This window comes from Pelophylax lessonae (genome assembly GCF_965119305.1).
Source record: "Pelophylax lessonae genome assembly, chromosome: 6".
Taxonomy (NCBI): Eukaryota; Metazoa; Chordata; class Amphibia; order Anura; family Ranidae; genus Pelophylax; species Pelophylax lessonae.
This window is the reverse complement of record NC_138773.1, coordinates 27439296-27456294: the sequence shown is the minus strand read 5'-3', so window position 1 is coordinate 27456294 and position 16999 is coordinate 27439296. Positions and strand designations below refer to the sequence as shown.

The 16999-nt window shown below is 45.2% G+C and overlaps 1 protein-coding gene across 1 annotated transcript in view; it reads right to left on the bottom strand.

Annotated features, from left to right (window-relative positions):
* LOC309558509 (uncharacterized protein) overlaps positions 1–6518 on the bottom strand; it is a gene marked incomplete at both ends in the record, with an annotated part of 32871 nt that extends 26353 nt beyond the window's left edge. Inside the window, 2 exons of the mRNA XM_082261589.1 lie at positions 4094–4635; positions 6499–6518. Coding sequence (XP_082117715.1) covers positions 4094–4635; positions 6499–6518 — 562 coding nt within the window. The remainder of the gene's footprint in view (positions 1–4093; positions 4636–6498) is intronic.
* Positions 6519–16999: the final 10481 nt, after the last annotated feature.

Here is a 16999-nt window from a genome sequence, read left to right as displayed (position 1 = left end):
ATGGGATGATACAGTGCAATCCGTTAGGATCACAGCTTTCTATCACCTCATTTGTTTATAGCGCAAAAAATAAAAATCGCACAGGTGATCAAATACCACCAAATGAAAGCTCTATTTGTGGTATAAAAAAAAGACATCAATTTTATATACTGTAGGTACAGCGTCGCACGACCGTGGAATTTCTAGTTAAATTAATGCCGAAAAATTGCCTGGTCATTAAGGGGGCAAATCCTTCCGCTCCAGAAGTGGTTAATTATAGAGGCCATCACATCTGTCCAAAATGGGAGAAAACAGAGGCTGCAGAAGGGACAGAGGCAGGGCTGGGACAAGGGGTGGGCAGGAAGGATGGCTGCCCTGGTCAATGGGGTATCATAGGTAGGAGGGTGCCGGGAGGAGATTTGTGTTGGAAGGGGGAATTTAAGGAGCAGCAGGGGGTAAGAATTGTGCTAGGAGGGGGATTGGGGAAGAGGATTTGTGCTAAGGAGAGGGGTTAGGGGGTTGTGCTATAAGGTGATTTTTTATTTATTTTTTTTTGGAGGGGGGGGAAATTGTACTAGTAGGGTTAATTGGGGGGGGGGTATTCGTGCTAGGAGAGGAAATTTGGGAGAGGGGAGGATTTGTACTATGGTGGGGGATTGGGGGGGGGGATTTGTGCTGGGAGGGGGGATTTGATGTGGGGGAGAGGAAATGTACTTTGAGGGGAAATTTTAAGGGTAGAGGATAAGGGGGAGGAATTCCAGCAGGGGGGGCAGATTTGTACTGGGATGAGGGGGGATTTATGCTTAGGGGTTAATCATGCAGATTAGTGCTCAGTTTAAAACTCTTGGGGGATTTTTTGCGGACACATGATGCTCATGCATCTTGGGCGGTTGCAGTTTGGCATGTGCATCCTGGGCTCTAGATGACCTTGTCACTGGACAGAGGGGATAGTTGAGAGGTATGGGCCACTGTGACAGCTAATCACAGTGAACATAGGAACAAATATCAGCCAATCACTCAGAAAAACACACAGATCCATAGCTCTGCTCAATATTGGCCTCACTCCACATGGACAACCCGGGTGCCAGCCATCACAGTCCGTCTCCGCTCTTCAGTGAAAACAGCGGCACTTCAATTATCTATTCTTGTAGTATTTTTAGAAATCAGTAAACTGACTGCAGACAGTGATGTCTCCAACCCAAAACCATCCTTCCTTGACGCGTTTCACCACTCCGGCTTCTTCTATCCATATGGGCAAGCTAGGAGTGGTGAAGTGCATCAAGAAGGTGAAGATGGAACGTGATGGCCGGCACCCAGGTCGTCCATGTGCAGGAGAGGCCAGTCTTGGGCGGAGGTATGGATCCGTGTGTGTTTCAGAGCCATTCACAGTGGTTACGTGATCAAGAATCAATGATGGAGTGTCACCATAGAATGAGCGCTACGTGATCAAGAAGTCTGTGTGGCCCCACCCAATCCATTTAACCACTTCTGGACCAGAAGATTTTCCCCCTTAATGACCAGGCCATATTTTGCGATTCGGCACTGCGTTACTTTAGCGGACAATTTGCGCGGTCGTGCGACGCTGTACCCAAATAGAATTGATGTCCTTTTTTTCCCACAAATAGAGCTTTCTTTTGGTGGTATTTGATCACCTCTGTGATTTTTATTTTTTGCGCTATAAACAATATTTTTCACTATCTGCTACATAGCATTCTCAAAAAAAAAATTTAAATCAAATTTTTTTTAAATTTATGGCCAATTTGTTTTCTGTTACATATTTTTGGGGAAAAAATCGCAATAAGCGTATTTTGATTGGTTTGCGCAAAAGTTATCACGTCTACTAACTACGGGAAAGATTTATGTCATATTAAGGCTCGGTTTCCACTAGTGCGACTTGCGGTGCGACTTGACACATGTCAAGTCGCATGACAAGTCAAAACCCATTGTTTTCAATGTGGACCGTTTCCACTGCTGCGACTCAAGACGCAGCGTCTTCAAAATTGCTTCTTGCACTACTTTGGGCCGACTTTAGTGCGATATGTCCCTCATAGAAGGTAATGTAAGTCGCAACGAAGTCGCAGTACACGGTTTTGAACGCGACTTCGTCTCGACTTCGTTGCGATTTGCACGGAAGTTTACAGTAAATTTTTTTTATTGTTATGTTCCGCCCCAAATCACATGATCTCTGCACCTCCCAAGAACATCACTTCCCATAGTTAGCAGAGGAGAGGAGAGTGTTATATACAGCAAGCATGCCAAGATCCAGGAAGAATAAAAGAACTTCTCATGATAATGAGGAGATTATACGTCTGGTCAGAGCTCGCCCCTCAATATACGACACCCGAGACCCCTTATATAAGGACCATGTGAGGAAGGAGAGAGCATGGCTGGAGATTGCAAGGATCTATTTTGAAAATTGGGACTGTCTTACAAGTACTGAACGGACTGAAAAATGTAAGTGTTTCATATATGCAATTTATCACATTGCTGCTTGCCCCCATATGTACAGTACAGTACCGTTATTTTCTTTTTTTCAGTGCACTCCTTACAAACCAGATGGAGAAGCATAAAGGACTGCTATAACCGCTATCTCAGAAAATTACGAGAAGCAAGGAGTGGTTCTGGGTCCTCCAGGATTGTCCCCTATGCGCATGCCCAGGAGCTGGAATTTTTAAGGCCGGTGTTGGAGATGCGAGAGTAAGTTGTCAGCATTTTTTTAGATACTGTAGTTGACATATAAAATATATTAATATTCCTAAAATTTGAAATGTATTCATTATATTTCAGAACCCAAGCAAGCTGGCAAGACTCCTCACTTGGTTCTGACCAGCAGGAGGGGTCACAGGAGGCGGCAGCGGAGGAGGAGGAGGAGGAGGAGGGATGCCAAGACCCTGGTGACCCTGACCCTGATGGTGAGGAATCAGAGGGAGTAATATCAAGACCATTGTCCATTATTGATTCTCCTGCTGCGGTGGAGGCTGAACCAGGGCCTAGTGCAGAACAAAGGCCTTCACGAAGATCTTCCTCAAGGTCTTCATCAAGGGCGAATCCTAGGGGTGGTAAACCCATGGAGGAGGTTCTGAAGGTGGTGAAGGAAATGAACGCACACATGAAGGAAAGCATGTGTGATGACACTGCTTTCATGACCGTGTTGTTGGGTATGTGCAAGCAGGTCCCCCCTGAGAAAAAGTATGCACTAAGGATGGCTCTCATGTCAACCGCCCAATCTTTTGTGGTTGGGGAGGCAAGCTCTACAGCATGTATGGAAACCCCCCCCCCCCCACCACACATATCCCCCCAATTACCAGTACCCACCACCACCACCACCAAGTTCACAGTATGGGCACCAAGTTAATCGCCCATACTACGATGAGTATGGCAACATGCCGAATATCTCCAGGCCCCGCATGTTGCACCCAATACCGCCCCCTATTGCCTCCACCCTTGGCACACCAAGACCTTACCAACCTGCTCCCATGCAGGTTACGCCTTTCCCGGAAAGGCAATACCGTCAGGGATCTGCAAGTGATTACCCAAGCCCATCTGGCCCATCAAATATTTCTCATTCTGGGTCCACTGAATCTCCAATTATATACCAGGATTTGTAATTTTTTTTGTTTTTGGTTTTTGTTAATATTTTACCTGTTAATTTATTTTTTCATTGTTTTGGTGCTGGTATCTCCAAAACATTGGTGATGTTGTTATAAAAAGTTTATTTTTTTCTAAATTTTGAGAAAAAAAAAATAAAAAAAATTACCTTGTTACTCTACTCTGTGGTTTTTGTTTGGATTATTTTTGCTTCTATAGTACTGTCAATAATGTGTGTATGCTATATAATTATATCTACAGTAGAAAACAGCAAAACAGAAGGTTAAGCAATGTATTTTTATTATAGCTAGAACTGGAACAATATGCAGACTTTGGTTATAATTGCACAGAAATATAAGGAAAACATAACAGAATTTTATTCAAAATTGGACTGTGTTGGAACGTGTGATACATTATGAAATAGCGTCCAGCTGCCAGGGGACAGAACCAGCAGCAGACATGAAAAAGGATGTGAATCCCTCACGCACAGTAGCACCATTGCTTGTGCCCCTACTGGCACTCAAACTTGCACCCTCCATGTCATTCATGCCACAATCTTCATGATTGTACCCATCACGAAGTGCAACATAGTTGTGAAGAACACATGCTGCTTTGACTGCACATATTGCATTATCCATTTTTAAATTGATAGATGTGTGCAGGAACCTCCACTTGTTAGCTAAAATTCCAAAGGCGCATTCAACAACTCGTCTTGCCCTGGTTAAGCGGTAGTTGAAAACTCTTTTTTCCACAGTCAGAGACCGATTTGAATAGGGCCTTAAGAGATGATGACTGAGAGCGAAAGCCTCATCTCCAACAAAAACAAATGGCTGTGGTGGTCCGTTTGTCCCTGGTAGTGGACAGTCCGGTGGCAGCTGAAGTCCATCTTCCCTTAACATTCTTCCGAATGTGGATCTCGCAAATATGCTCGAGTCTGAGCTGCTTCCATACGAACCTATGTCTACATAGCTAAAACAGTATTTGGCATCAGCCACTGCTAGTAAGACAAAAGAAAAGTATTTTTTGTAGTTGAAGAATTTACTTCCACTGCCAATGGGCTTCAATATTCTAATGTGTTTTCCGTCAATTGCACCAACACAATTTGGAAAATTGCAGTGGTCCCAGAAATATTCTGCTATCTTGCACCAGTCTTCTGTAGTGGGTTTCTTCAGGACCAAATCCTTAAGAACATTCCAGATGGCTCTGCAGGTATCATGGATAATATAGCTGGCAGTAGTTTTGCCAACCAAGAACTCATAATGTAAACTTGTAAAGGTATGTCCAGTTGCCAGGTACCTAAAAATAAAAAAATAATGTTAGAATGATGCATAAACTGGCTTGGACGAAGGTACCTGAGGAAATGAAGGAAGAAGATAGGCAGGAGAAAGACACTGTTGAAAAAAACATGGCAAACATAATCACAACCACTACTACATATATGTTACATGATAATTACATGATAATGTGTCTCTCCAAATGCCTCAGGAGGTAAGTAGGTTGGAAAATTTACCTCAATGTGATAATCAGTCTTTCTATGGGCGGAATACTCCTTCTGAATCTAGTGTTTTGTCTCTCTAGATGTGTGGAGAGCAGAGCCAACAATTCATCAAAACTGTAAAAAAAAAACATATATGGCATTTATCAACATTATCCATGTAAAAAATAACATACATAGAGACATATTTGTTAAAGAGTTGACATGAACATATGTTCTGACCTTTTAATTGACATCCGTGTGTAATTAAAGAATTTGTCTTAATGAGCACGGAGGTCATGATAAAGGATCCTGAACTGGCCTCTCTCTTCCCTTTGGGAGATGACAGGATGGATCCAGAAGCGATGCCTTCTCCTTCTCCTGTCCTCTTCTTCCTCATCAATAACAGCTGCTACAGCAGCCATAATTACTGCTGCTCCAACATACTGCATAGCCAACATGTTTCCTGCAACATACACTACTATTCCAAAACAGGAAATTACATCACTTGCAGGAAAAGGAATTACATCACTAGCAGGAAAAGGAATCTTTTATGTGCAAGTCGCATACATCAAAGTCGCAACAAGTCGTAGCCGCAACAAGTCGTTGTAAATTCGTACACAAGTCGCGCGTTTATCAAAGTACAAAGTCGCTATTGAAGACGCGCGACTTTGAAGTCGCACTAGTGGAAACCCAGCCTAAATGTTTTTATTCTTTTTTACTAGTAATGGCGGCGATCTGTGATTTTTTGCGGGACTGCGACATTGCGGCGGACAGATCGGACCCCTAACGGACATTTTTGACACTTTTGAGGTTACCAGTGACATTACTACAGTAATCAGTGCTAAAAATATGCACTGTTACTGTAATAATGACACTGGCAGGGAAGGGGCTAACATTGTGGGTGATCGAGGGGTAAAATGTGAGGGGAGTGATTCTAACTGTGGGGGGGGCGTGGCTTATGATATGATCACAGAGACCTGTGATCCTATGTAGAAGGATCACAGGCACTCTGTGATCTTTCCAAAGAGAAGAACGGTCAGCTGTGTTTACAACATCTGCCCGTTCTTCTCTCTCAGCGGGGAGCGATCGCGCGTGTCAGGCGGCAATCGGAGCCGCCTGCCCCGTGCATCCGAGATCCTGCTGCCGAGTGGGGGCGGGAGCACGCCTGCTGGAGGCGCGCACTCGCCCCCTAGCTGCAGGTGTGCAATCGACGTAGGTCTACGCTAGAGGGCGCTGGAGGGCCGCACAGCTGCAGTAAATAGGCGGCGGGCGGTCCGGAACCAGTTCAAGGGATGCCAGGGCTTGGCAGAGAGGGATTAAAGCTAAACGCCAGATGACTATAAAAAACACCAATTATTGCAGCCCAGTAATCATTTTTAGACCCTTAGTCACTTAGGGGCCGCTCCAAATACATTTACTGTGGCAGGGCAGCCCTAAGATGCAAAATTACATACCTGTACATGATTTCTACCATCGGCTCTGGGGTGCGTGCGCGCGCTGCCGGAGCCCCGCTCTCATCAGGAACACAGATGTCTCTCCTCCTGCAGTCAGTCCATCCCCCACACAGTTAGAAAGCACTCACTAGGAGCAAACTTAACCATTTGATCGCCCATGATGTTAACCCCTTCCCTGCTAGTGTCATTAGTACAATGACAGTGCATTTTTTTTTAGCGCTGATCACTGTATTGGTGTCACTGGTCCCCAAAAAGTTTCACAACGGGGGATATTTACTAAAACTAGAGAGTGCAAAATCTGGAGCAGCTCTGGATAGAAACCAATCAGCTTCCAGGTTTTATTGTCAAAGCTTAATTGAACAAGTTGAAGTTAGAAGCTGATTGGCTGCCATGCACAGCTGCATCAGATTCTGAGTGCTCCAATTTTAGTAAATCAACCTCTTAGAGTCAGATTTGTTCGCCGCAATGTCGCAGTCCTGCTAAAAATCGCTGATTGCCGCCATTACTAATAAAAACAATAAAAAAAAAAGTCCATAAATCTATCCCATAGATTGTAGACACGATAAGTTTTGCGCAAACCAATTAATATACGTTTTTTGTGAAAAAAATATGTAGGCCTAAACTGATAAGAAATTTGATTGTTTTACATTTTTTTATTGGATGTGTTTTATAGCAGAAAGCAAAAAAAATTTTTCTTTTTCAAAATGGTCGCTCTTTTTTTCGTTCATAGCGCAAAAAATAAAAAAAATGCAGAGGTGATCAAATACCACCAAAAGAAAGCTCTATTTGTAGGGGGAAAAAAGGACGTACATTTTTTTGGGTACATCGTCACACGGCCGCGCAATTGTCAGTTAAAGCAACAAAATGGGGTATTGCAAAAAAATTACCTGGTCAGGAAGGAGGGTAAAACTTGCCGGGGCTGAAGTGGTTAAATATATTTCTAAAATGCAAGCAGTAAAAGAATCAGAATTTCATTAAATGTTTTCACTGTCCAGTCACAGAGTGAGAGTACAGAGGAGGAAGGGTTAAAAAAAAAAAAGGGGGGGGCAGCCGAGCTGCAGTTTTACTCCCCCCTGGCCACCCACCTAAAGTGTAATGTACAGCTGGAGGAGGCTGTTAACATGCTGCAAGGTTTTGCATCGGGCAGTGGCCAGTGGTGGCTGGTGCTCCATGGGCCGGTGGGGCGGCAGATGGACCACACCAGCCCACACACCATACCCCCTCTCCCACCCCCCCCCCCAGTCGCCAGCTCACTCACCCTGGACATATGGAGGGAGGGCAGGCAGCAGCAGCGGGGGCAGCGGCATCTCCTCAGTCTCCTGTGTCTCCTCCTTCCTCCTCCTCCTTGGCCAATGGCATGGCTTCTCCTTTTGGTCAATTGGGAAACGGGTCTCAGGACCCACTTCCTGATTGGCCAGGAGGAGGAGCCGTGTGACAATAGCGAATATTAATTCGCAACTGTCACAAAACTAGGTGGGCTCGCGCCCCGAGCCCACCCTTTTTTGAAGCCTATTAAAGCCTCTGGCTCTAATCCGGTTGCTTCAAAAAAAAAAAAAAAAAAAACCAGATTGGAATCCATGCGTCCGGCGCCCTGCATGTAGATTAGGGGACCGGACGCATGGATGGGGGGGCAGCGCCCCTGGGCCCCCCATGGACGGGCGGCCGCCCCTGCGTGATATGTAGAGTTGTCAGCCATTCAAGTCACTTGGACCATGCCACAATCATGAGCCAAATGCTTGGCTCATGGTTGCAGAGCATAAGCAATATACTTCCATTCAACAAAAGCAAAAAATAACAAAATTAAAAAAAAAACAACTTTGGGGGAGGATCGCCTTCTGAATGCCTGAAATGCAGTCCATCAAGTATCACTTTTCAGAACGTTGTCTACTGTGAACCTAAACCTAAATATTACCCGCATTCCCCCATCACCGGTCAGACAGGTCTGTGCTGTTTACCAGAGCTGTGCATGGCCGATTTTACACAGAGAAAAATGTTCTGGCTGCAGGAGGATTCCAGCACAATCCTACACCTGGATTCACAGGGGGATGCAAACTGTTTGTGGCCGCTGAGCCCATACAAAGCATAGGAGTTCCGATGTAGTCCATACTTGCCAACTGTCCCGTTTTTGCCAGGACAGTCCCGGCAAATAGGAGCCGGTCCCGGGTAATTTACATTGTCCCGGCAATGTACTTATTTACACTTTGCACTTACTTAATGTACTTATTTACACCTTGCACTTTGTTTATATTTACATATAACATTTTTTGTATGGTCACACCTGAGCACATTTCACACTTTACAATTGCAGGGAATTGTGATGAAAATTTTAAACTTTAGGCAGAAGTAGTGCAGCTGAATGGGAGAATTATTCCAATTCTGCTACTTTGGCCTCTTTGAAATTCCCTTTTCAATTTCCTGTAATTCTCTCTTTACTGAGTAGACCCTATAATCTGATGATAAATAGGCAGAGATTATTTATGCAGAGTGGGCGGAGCTTCAGGGAAGTGGGTGTGGTAAATAATTGATAGCTGTGCTACAAAGTGTCCCTGGAAATTTTTTCCAAATGTTGGCAACTATGAGGGTGGACTGTAGGTCCTCCGCTGAGCGACAGACGTACTTGGTGCTTTGGAAGGTAAAGCGGATGGAGAAGGGGAAACCCCATTGGTAGGAGATTTGGTGTTGCAATAACACTTGGAGTAGAGGTTTCAAATCTCTACGTTTGTTAACCACTTGCCGACCGCCGCAAGTACATATACTGCGGCGGTCAGCCCCTCACAGGCAAAGTGACGCATGGGTACGTCACTAGCCTGTAAGGCTCTGGGGAGCGAGCGCGCGCCGCCGGAGGTGCGCTCCCGCTCACTCACGGACCCCCCCCCCCCCCCGCGTGTGTGCACTCACGATCGCCTGTTAGAGCGGGAGAAAGGCAGGCGGCTGATGTAAACAAGCCGCCTGTCATTCTCCCCTGTATAAGAACAGTGATCACACGGTTCCACTATGTAGGACCGTTGATCACTGTTCTTACACCTCAAGCCACAGCCAATCACAGTTAGAATCACGCCCCTAAGGACACACATACCACCTCCCTCTCAAATAAAGTTAACCCCTTCACTGCCAGTGTCATTTTACAGTAACAGTGCATATGTATAGCACTGATTACTGTAGAAATGTCACTGGTAACCCCAAAAGTGTCAAAAATGTCAGTCAAGGGTCCGATCTGTCCGCCGCAGTCCCTCAAAAAAGACCGCAGATCGCCGCCATTACGCATTAAAAAAAAAAAACAACAAAAAATGACAAAAATCTTTCCCTTTGTTAGTAAACGCAATAACTTTTGCGCAAACCAATCAAAATACGCTTTTTGCGATTTTTTTTACCAAAAATATGTAGCATGAAACAAATTGGCCTAAAATGTTAAAAAATTTTGATTTTTACATTTTTTGTGGGAATTTCATATAAAAAAATTTGAAAAATATTGTTATTTTTGCCAAATTGACGCTCTTTTTTTGTTTATAGCGCATGATCAAAAAATCGCACAGGTGATCAAATACCACCAAAAGAAAGCTCTGTTTGTGGGAAAAAAATGACATCAAATTCGTTTAGGTACAGCGTCGCACGACGCAATTGTCCGTTAAAATCACACAGTGCCGAATCGCAAAATACCCCCTTGTCAGGAAGGGGGTAAAATCTTCCGGGGCTTAAGAAGTTAATGGTGAGAGGAGAAATATTGGCAAAGATTTGATAGGTATGACCCTCAAAGTTAAAAATATCTTTCTCTCTAGCTGCAGACAGGAGTTGCTCTTTCGTGCGATAGAAATTTTATTTTTTTTTATATCCAAACAAGAACTTTATTGAGTCAAAACGAACAACAATAACAGTTGACAGTAATCCAGTACCAGTGTCAAACATCATACAGGACGTATACTCAGAGGTAACAACGCATCAGCTTATCTCAGCAGAGTATACTGTATAAAACATCAGCATCCCGCATATTCCCACCCAGCCAAATCAGTAGGATAAGCCCAGTAACCTGCCCAGCACCAGATCCACCAGGGCGAGCCCTGGGGTATCCAGCCATGGGGCCCCCAGTTTCTTAAAGTTAGAGATAGCACCCCTGTGTTGATAAATTACCCTCTCCATTCTCAAATCACCACCCATAGCAGCAATCCATTGCTGCAGGGTGATAGAAATGGAATTTAGCAATAATATCGCAAGGTGGACTGTCAGGTTTTCTAACCAATAGTGCACGATGGCCCCTGTCCATTTCTACATAGTTACATAGTAGTTGAGGTTGAATAAAGACAATAGTCCATCCAGTTCAACCTGTGTAGGTGTGTGTGGCCGTAATCATCTCTCATACCCCTGAATGTTCTGATCATTGAGATGTACGTCTAAGAGTCTTTTGAAAGCCACCATACTTCCCGCAGAAACCACCTCTTGTGGTAGAGAATTCCACAATTTTGTAGCCCTAACAGTGAAGAACCACCTACGTTGCCTGAGGTTAAAACGCTTCTCCTCTAATCGCATTGTATATCCTCGTGTCCTCATGCAATCCTTGCGACTGAATAGCTTTTTTTCTATGCTGAGATCACCATTGAGGTATTTATAAATTGCTATCATGTCCCCTCTCAGGTGTCTCTTCTCCAGGGAGAATAAATCAAGCGATTCCAGACGCTCTTCATAATTAAGGTCCTCCAATCCCCTAATCATTTTAGTTGCCCTTCTCTGGACTCTCTCCAGCTCCAACACATCCCTCCTGAGGACTGGCGACCAGAACTGGACAGAATCCTCCAGATGTGATCGGACCAGAGTTTTATATAGTGGAAGGATTATAGTTTTATCTCTGGAATACATCCCTTTCTTTATGCATGCTAATATTCTGCCAGCTTTGGCAGCTGCAGATTGACATTGCATGCTATTGCTTAAAAATCTCAGAAAATTGGCGCTATTCCTCAATCTTCAAATAATTATAAAATAATACCAATGTGCTAAGATGAAAAAAATAATAATCAATTCTATTAGAATATCCTCCTATGTGATAATTAACCTATCTTCATTAGGGGTATTTGAACAAGTGCAAATAATGAATGAAGTGCCAATAGATAAATCCGTAAAATTGATATAAAACAAAATTCTGTGTATCTTCTAATAAATATCCAACATATGTGAATGTATAAATAAAAACCGTGATGTGAAAAAAACTACTATCCGTAAAATCATAAATCCCTTTGTGGATAAATGTAGAAAAAGAAAAATCTTGATGTGAGTGAATAAATGAATCAATGTATCTTCCTAATCAAAAACAAATAGTATCTGTGATGAATAGTGTGAGACCGTGCTGAAAGAAACTCTCACTGATAAGTGTATCCACAATGTGTAACAAAAGAGATACTAATAAAACAAACAAATCTGAGAAAGAAAAGCTTGTGTAGATAATCAATTGTCCCAATCAAATGCAATCTGTGTTAATGGAATAAATGCACTCCTGTGTGCAAAAAAACAGTTCAACAAGTGTCCAAGAGAAATGAAAAACAAAATAATCCCAATTTGAATCAAAAGTGTCCTGTATAATTCAGTTGTGCAATTCTATGCGCAGAAAATCTTCATACAAATTATCCAGTAAAAAAGAAATGCCGATCCCCAAAGATCTTAAGGTTTGCAGTGGCCTCTTACCTCAAACACACATAATGCTCGTATGTGTGACAACTAGTGTTGCGATTCTTTTTGCTCCCGGTTCGCTCCACGGGTTATGCCTCTATCCTGGATGGATAGCTGAATCCTTCCTTGTGCCGATTCAAATAGTGAAAAACGCCGATCTTCCGCTGCGGACTACTGCCGATTTACCTCATAAGAATGTGAAGGAGAGATCGCTCATGGTGTGGTATCATCAAAAATAGGTTTATTAAAGAAAAAGTAATGCACTTACAGCAAAAAATTTAAAAACGAACTTGACACCGCTAGCAATCGGTCTGCAAACAGACTTCCGGTCACGGCCGTAGACACGAAAGCTACGTCACCCGGCTCCTCCCGACGCGTTGCGTCACTAGATCACGTGACTTTATCAAGGGATAAGATGCTATTGCTTAGTCTATCCTCTACCAGGACTCCCAGATCTTTCTCCATTTTTGATTCCCCCAAAGGTTCCCCCCCCCTAAAGTGTATTGTGCTTTTATGCTTTTAGCCCCCAAGTGCAAAACCTTACACTTCTCCACATTAAACCTCATTTGCCATGTCGTTGCCCTTGCTTCAGGTCATTCTGTAAGATATCTGCCTCATGCTGTGCAGTTATTGCCCTGCCCAATTTTGTGTCATCTGTAAAAACTGATATAGAACTAATGATCCCGTCATCAATGCTGTTTATGAATAAATTGAACAAGGTTGGTCCCAGGACTGATCTCTGGGGGAATCGCTCAACTGGGATAGCTGGTTGCGGCTCTTGAAAAAGTGCAAGCATGGTGGCATGTAAATCAATCACAGTTTCAGGTATGCCCCGAATGCATAAGTTAGAGCGCCGTGCCCTATTTTCAAAATCTTCCAGACAAGACGGTAACAGATGGGTTTCTTCTTTAATACTCTCTATTTCTGCAGTGTAAGTTTGTGCGTTATTCTCAATGTCAACCACTCGTGTTTCAAGGTCAGATAATATGTAACCCACTTTTTTCATCTCTTTTGTGAGACAGTTAAGTGGGGTACACACTAGTAGAAAATCTGCCGAAAATTCCCTTCTGAGGTAAAATCGTATGATTTTCGGCTAGTGTGTACACAACTTTCAGCAGCCGATGCCGACATTTTCAACTTAAAAAAACCGGAGGGACAAACACCAAAATTTTTATCGTCCGTCCCCAGCACGACCAATTTTCGTTTAATGTGTATGCAGTACGTCCACGAAAAATCAGATAGGAAAGACCGCGCATGATCGGAAGTTGCTGACGACCAACTGGAAGTCTAGGTACAAACATCCCAAAAAAAAAAAATGGATGAGAAATTTCATGAACATTATGCACTGTCAACTAAAAACAGTTATGACCACTAAGCATGAGAGAGAAAAATCGGAGGATATTTTGTCCGATTTTCGTCAAGTGTGTACGGGCCTTTAGTAATGTGGTCAGAGGTTTGGGGGAGTCATTTCTGGAACATATGTTCCTATTGATTTAGCAAAGCAGGGGAAGCCATTTCTTTATCTGTATTTCCCTGCAAATTATCATTTAAATCCTGCTGAGCAGAGAGAGTCCCTGTAAGCAGAGAGGGAATGGAGCCCTGAGGGGGTTAAGCTGAGAGTGTGGAGAGACATGCTGAGGCTGAGGTGGAAGCTGCACCCGCCGCCATGTTGGCAGGAATACGGGCCAGGGCTTCTTTAAAGAATTTTTGTTTCGCTTTTTGCCGGTGCCCAACCAGCACCATACCGCCGTGAGCCAGGGACTCTCAGATACCTGTGTGGTAATTTGTGAGGCGAATGTCGTCCGATAAACCTGCTTATCCACGTAACCATTTTAAGACCGGAAGGATTTGCCCCCTTCCTGACCAGGCCCTATTTTGCGATTCAGCACTGTGTTACTTTAACGGACAATTGCTCGTTCGTGCAACGCTGTACCCAAATAAAATTGATGTCCTTTTTTTCCACAAAGAGAGCTTTCTTTTGGTGGTATTTGATCACCTGTGTGATTTTTATTTTTTGCGTTATAAACAAAAAAAGAGCGATAATTCTGAAAAATAAAAACAATATTTTTCACATTTGGCTATATAACATTCCCAAAAAAAATTTAAATCAAAAATGTTTTAACATTTTAGGCCAATTTGTTTTCTGCTACATATTTTTGGTAAAAAAAAAAAAAAATCGCAATAAGCGTATTTTGATTGGTTTGCGCAATAGTTATCGTGTCTACAAATTACGGGAAAGATTTATGTCATTTTTATTGTTTGTTTTTTTTTACTAGTAATGGCGGCGATCTGCGATTTTTAGCGGGACTGCGACATTGCGGCGGACAGATCGGACCCCTAACTGACATTTTTGACACTTTTGGGGAGACCAGTGACATTACTACAATAATCAGTGCTAAAAATATGCACTGTTACTGTAATAATGACACTGGCAGGGAAGGGGTTAACAGTGTGGGTGATCAAGGGGTTAAATGTGAGCCTAGGGGAGTGATTCTAACTGTATGGGGGCGGGACTTGTGAAATGACCATAAAGATATGTGATCCTATATAGAAGTATCACAGGAGCTCTGTGATTATTCCAGAGAGAAGAATGGTCAGCTGTGTTTACAACACCCGACCGCCCTTCTCTCTCAGCGGGAAGCGATCACGGGTGGCAATCGGAGCCGCCTGCCCCGTGCATCGGAGTCCCCTCTGATGGGCGGGGACGAGAGCGCGCCGCCAGCGGCGCGCACCGGCCCCCTAGCTGCAGGCACGCGACCAACGTGTGCCTACAACGGTTTGCACAGGAGTGGCTGCCTGCCGCAGTATAACGACGTATATCTGCGGCAACTGGTCTGGAAGCAGTTAAAAAATGATTTATAGCAGAAAGTAAGAAATATTGTTTTTTTTTTCAGAATTGTCGCTCTTTTTTTTTGTTTATAGCACAAAAAATAAAAACCGCAAAGGTGATCAAATACCACCAAAAAAAAGCTCTATTTGTGGGAAAAAAGGACATTTTTTGGGTACATCGTTGCACGACCGCGCAATTGTTAGTTAAAATAACACAGTGCCGTATCGCAAAAAATGACCTGCTGAGGGTTAAAACCTTCCGGTCCTTAAAGAGGAAGTAAACGCACATAAAAAAAACGAGAAAAAAAAACGGTAAAGACCAGTGGCGGCCGGTGTATTGAGGGCGCAGGGGCGCACCCCCCATTCACCCCCCCCCCCCCCATCCATGCGTCCGGCCCCCTAATCTACATGCGGGGCGCCGGATGCATGGAGCTTAATGGGTTTTTCTTTTTTTTTAAATCACCTGATAGGGTGATGCAAAGGGTGGAGCCGGGGCGCAGAGCAGTGCACCCCAAGCCCACCCATTGTGTGACAACAGCGAATGAAAATTCGCTATTGTCACACCGATCCTCCTCCTGGCCAATCAGAAAACACATCCGATACGCGCTTCCTGATTGGCCGCAAGGCAAACCCCATGCCATTGGCCGAGGAGGAGGCGGGAGGACTGGAGGAGACGCGCCACCGGGGGACACAGTGAGGAGAAGCCGCCGCCGGGCCCGGGACTGAAGAGAAGCTACCGCCGGGACTGCTCCAGGTAAGTGCACTGGTCTCGGGGGGGGGGGCACACTGCATTGAAGGGGGCACGCACGCACGCTGGTCACTGCATTGATGGGGGCATGGCACGCTGGTCACTGCATTGATGGGGGCACGGCAAGCTGGTCACTGCATTGATGGGGGCACGGCAAGCTGGTCACTGCATTGATGGGGGCACGGCAAGCTGGTCCTGGTCACTGCATTGATGGGGATACAGCAAGCTGGTCACTGCATTGATGGGGGCACGGCAAGCTGGTCACTGCATTGATGGGGGCACCTCAAGCTGGTCACTGCATTGAAGGGGGCACGGCAAGCTGGTCACTGCATTGAAGGGGGCACGGCACGCTGGTCACTGCATTGATGGGGGCACGGCAAGCTGGTCACTGCATTGAAGGGGGCACGGCAAGCTGGTCACTGCATTGATGGGGGCACAGCACGCTGGTCACTGCATTGAAGGGGGCACGGCAAGCTGGTCACTGCATTGACAGGGGCACGGCACGCTGGTCACTGCATTGATGGGGGCACGGCAAGCTGGTCACTGCATTGATGGGGGCACGGCAAGCTGGTCACTGCATTGATGGGGGCACAGCAAGCTGGTCCTGGTCACTGCATTGATGGGGATACAGCAAGCTGGTCACTGCATTGATGGGGGCACGGCAAGCTGGTCACTGCATTGATGGGGGCACCGCAAGCTGGTCACTGCATTGAAGGGGGCACGCAAAGCTGGTCACGGCATTGAAGGGGGCACGGCACGCTGGTCACTGCATTGAAGGGGGCACGGCAAGCTGATCACTGCATTGTTGGGGGCACAGCACGCTGGTCACTGCATTGAAGGGGGCACGGCAAGCTGGTCACTGCATTGACAGGGGCACGGCACGCTGGTCACTGCATTGATGGGGGCACGGCAAGCTGGTCACTGCATTGATGGGGGCACGGCAAGCTGGTCACTGCATTGATGGGGGCACGGCAAGCTGGTCCTGGTCACTGCATTGATGGGGATACAGCAAGCTGGTCACTGCATTGATGGGGGCACGGCAAGCTGGTCACTGCATTGATGGGGGCACCGCAAGCTGGTCACTGCATTGAAGGGGGCACGCAAAGCTGGTCACGGCATTGAAGGGGGCACGGCACGCTGGTCACTGCATTGATGGGGGCACGGCAAGCTGGTCACTGCATTGAAGGGGGCACGGCAAGCTGATCACTGCATTGATGGGGGCACAGCACGCTGGTCACTGCATTGAAGGGGGCACGGCAAGCTGGTCACTGC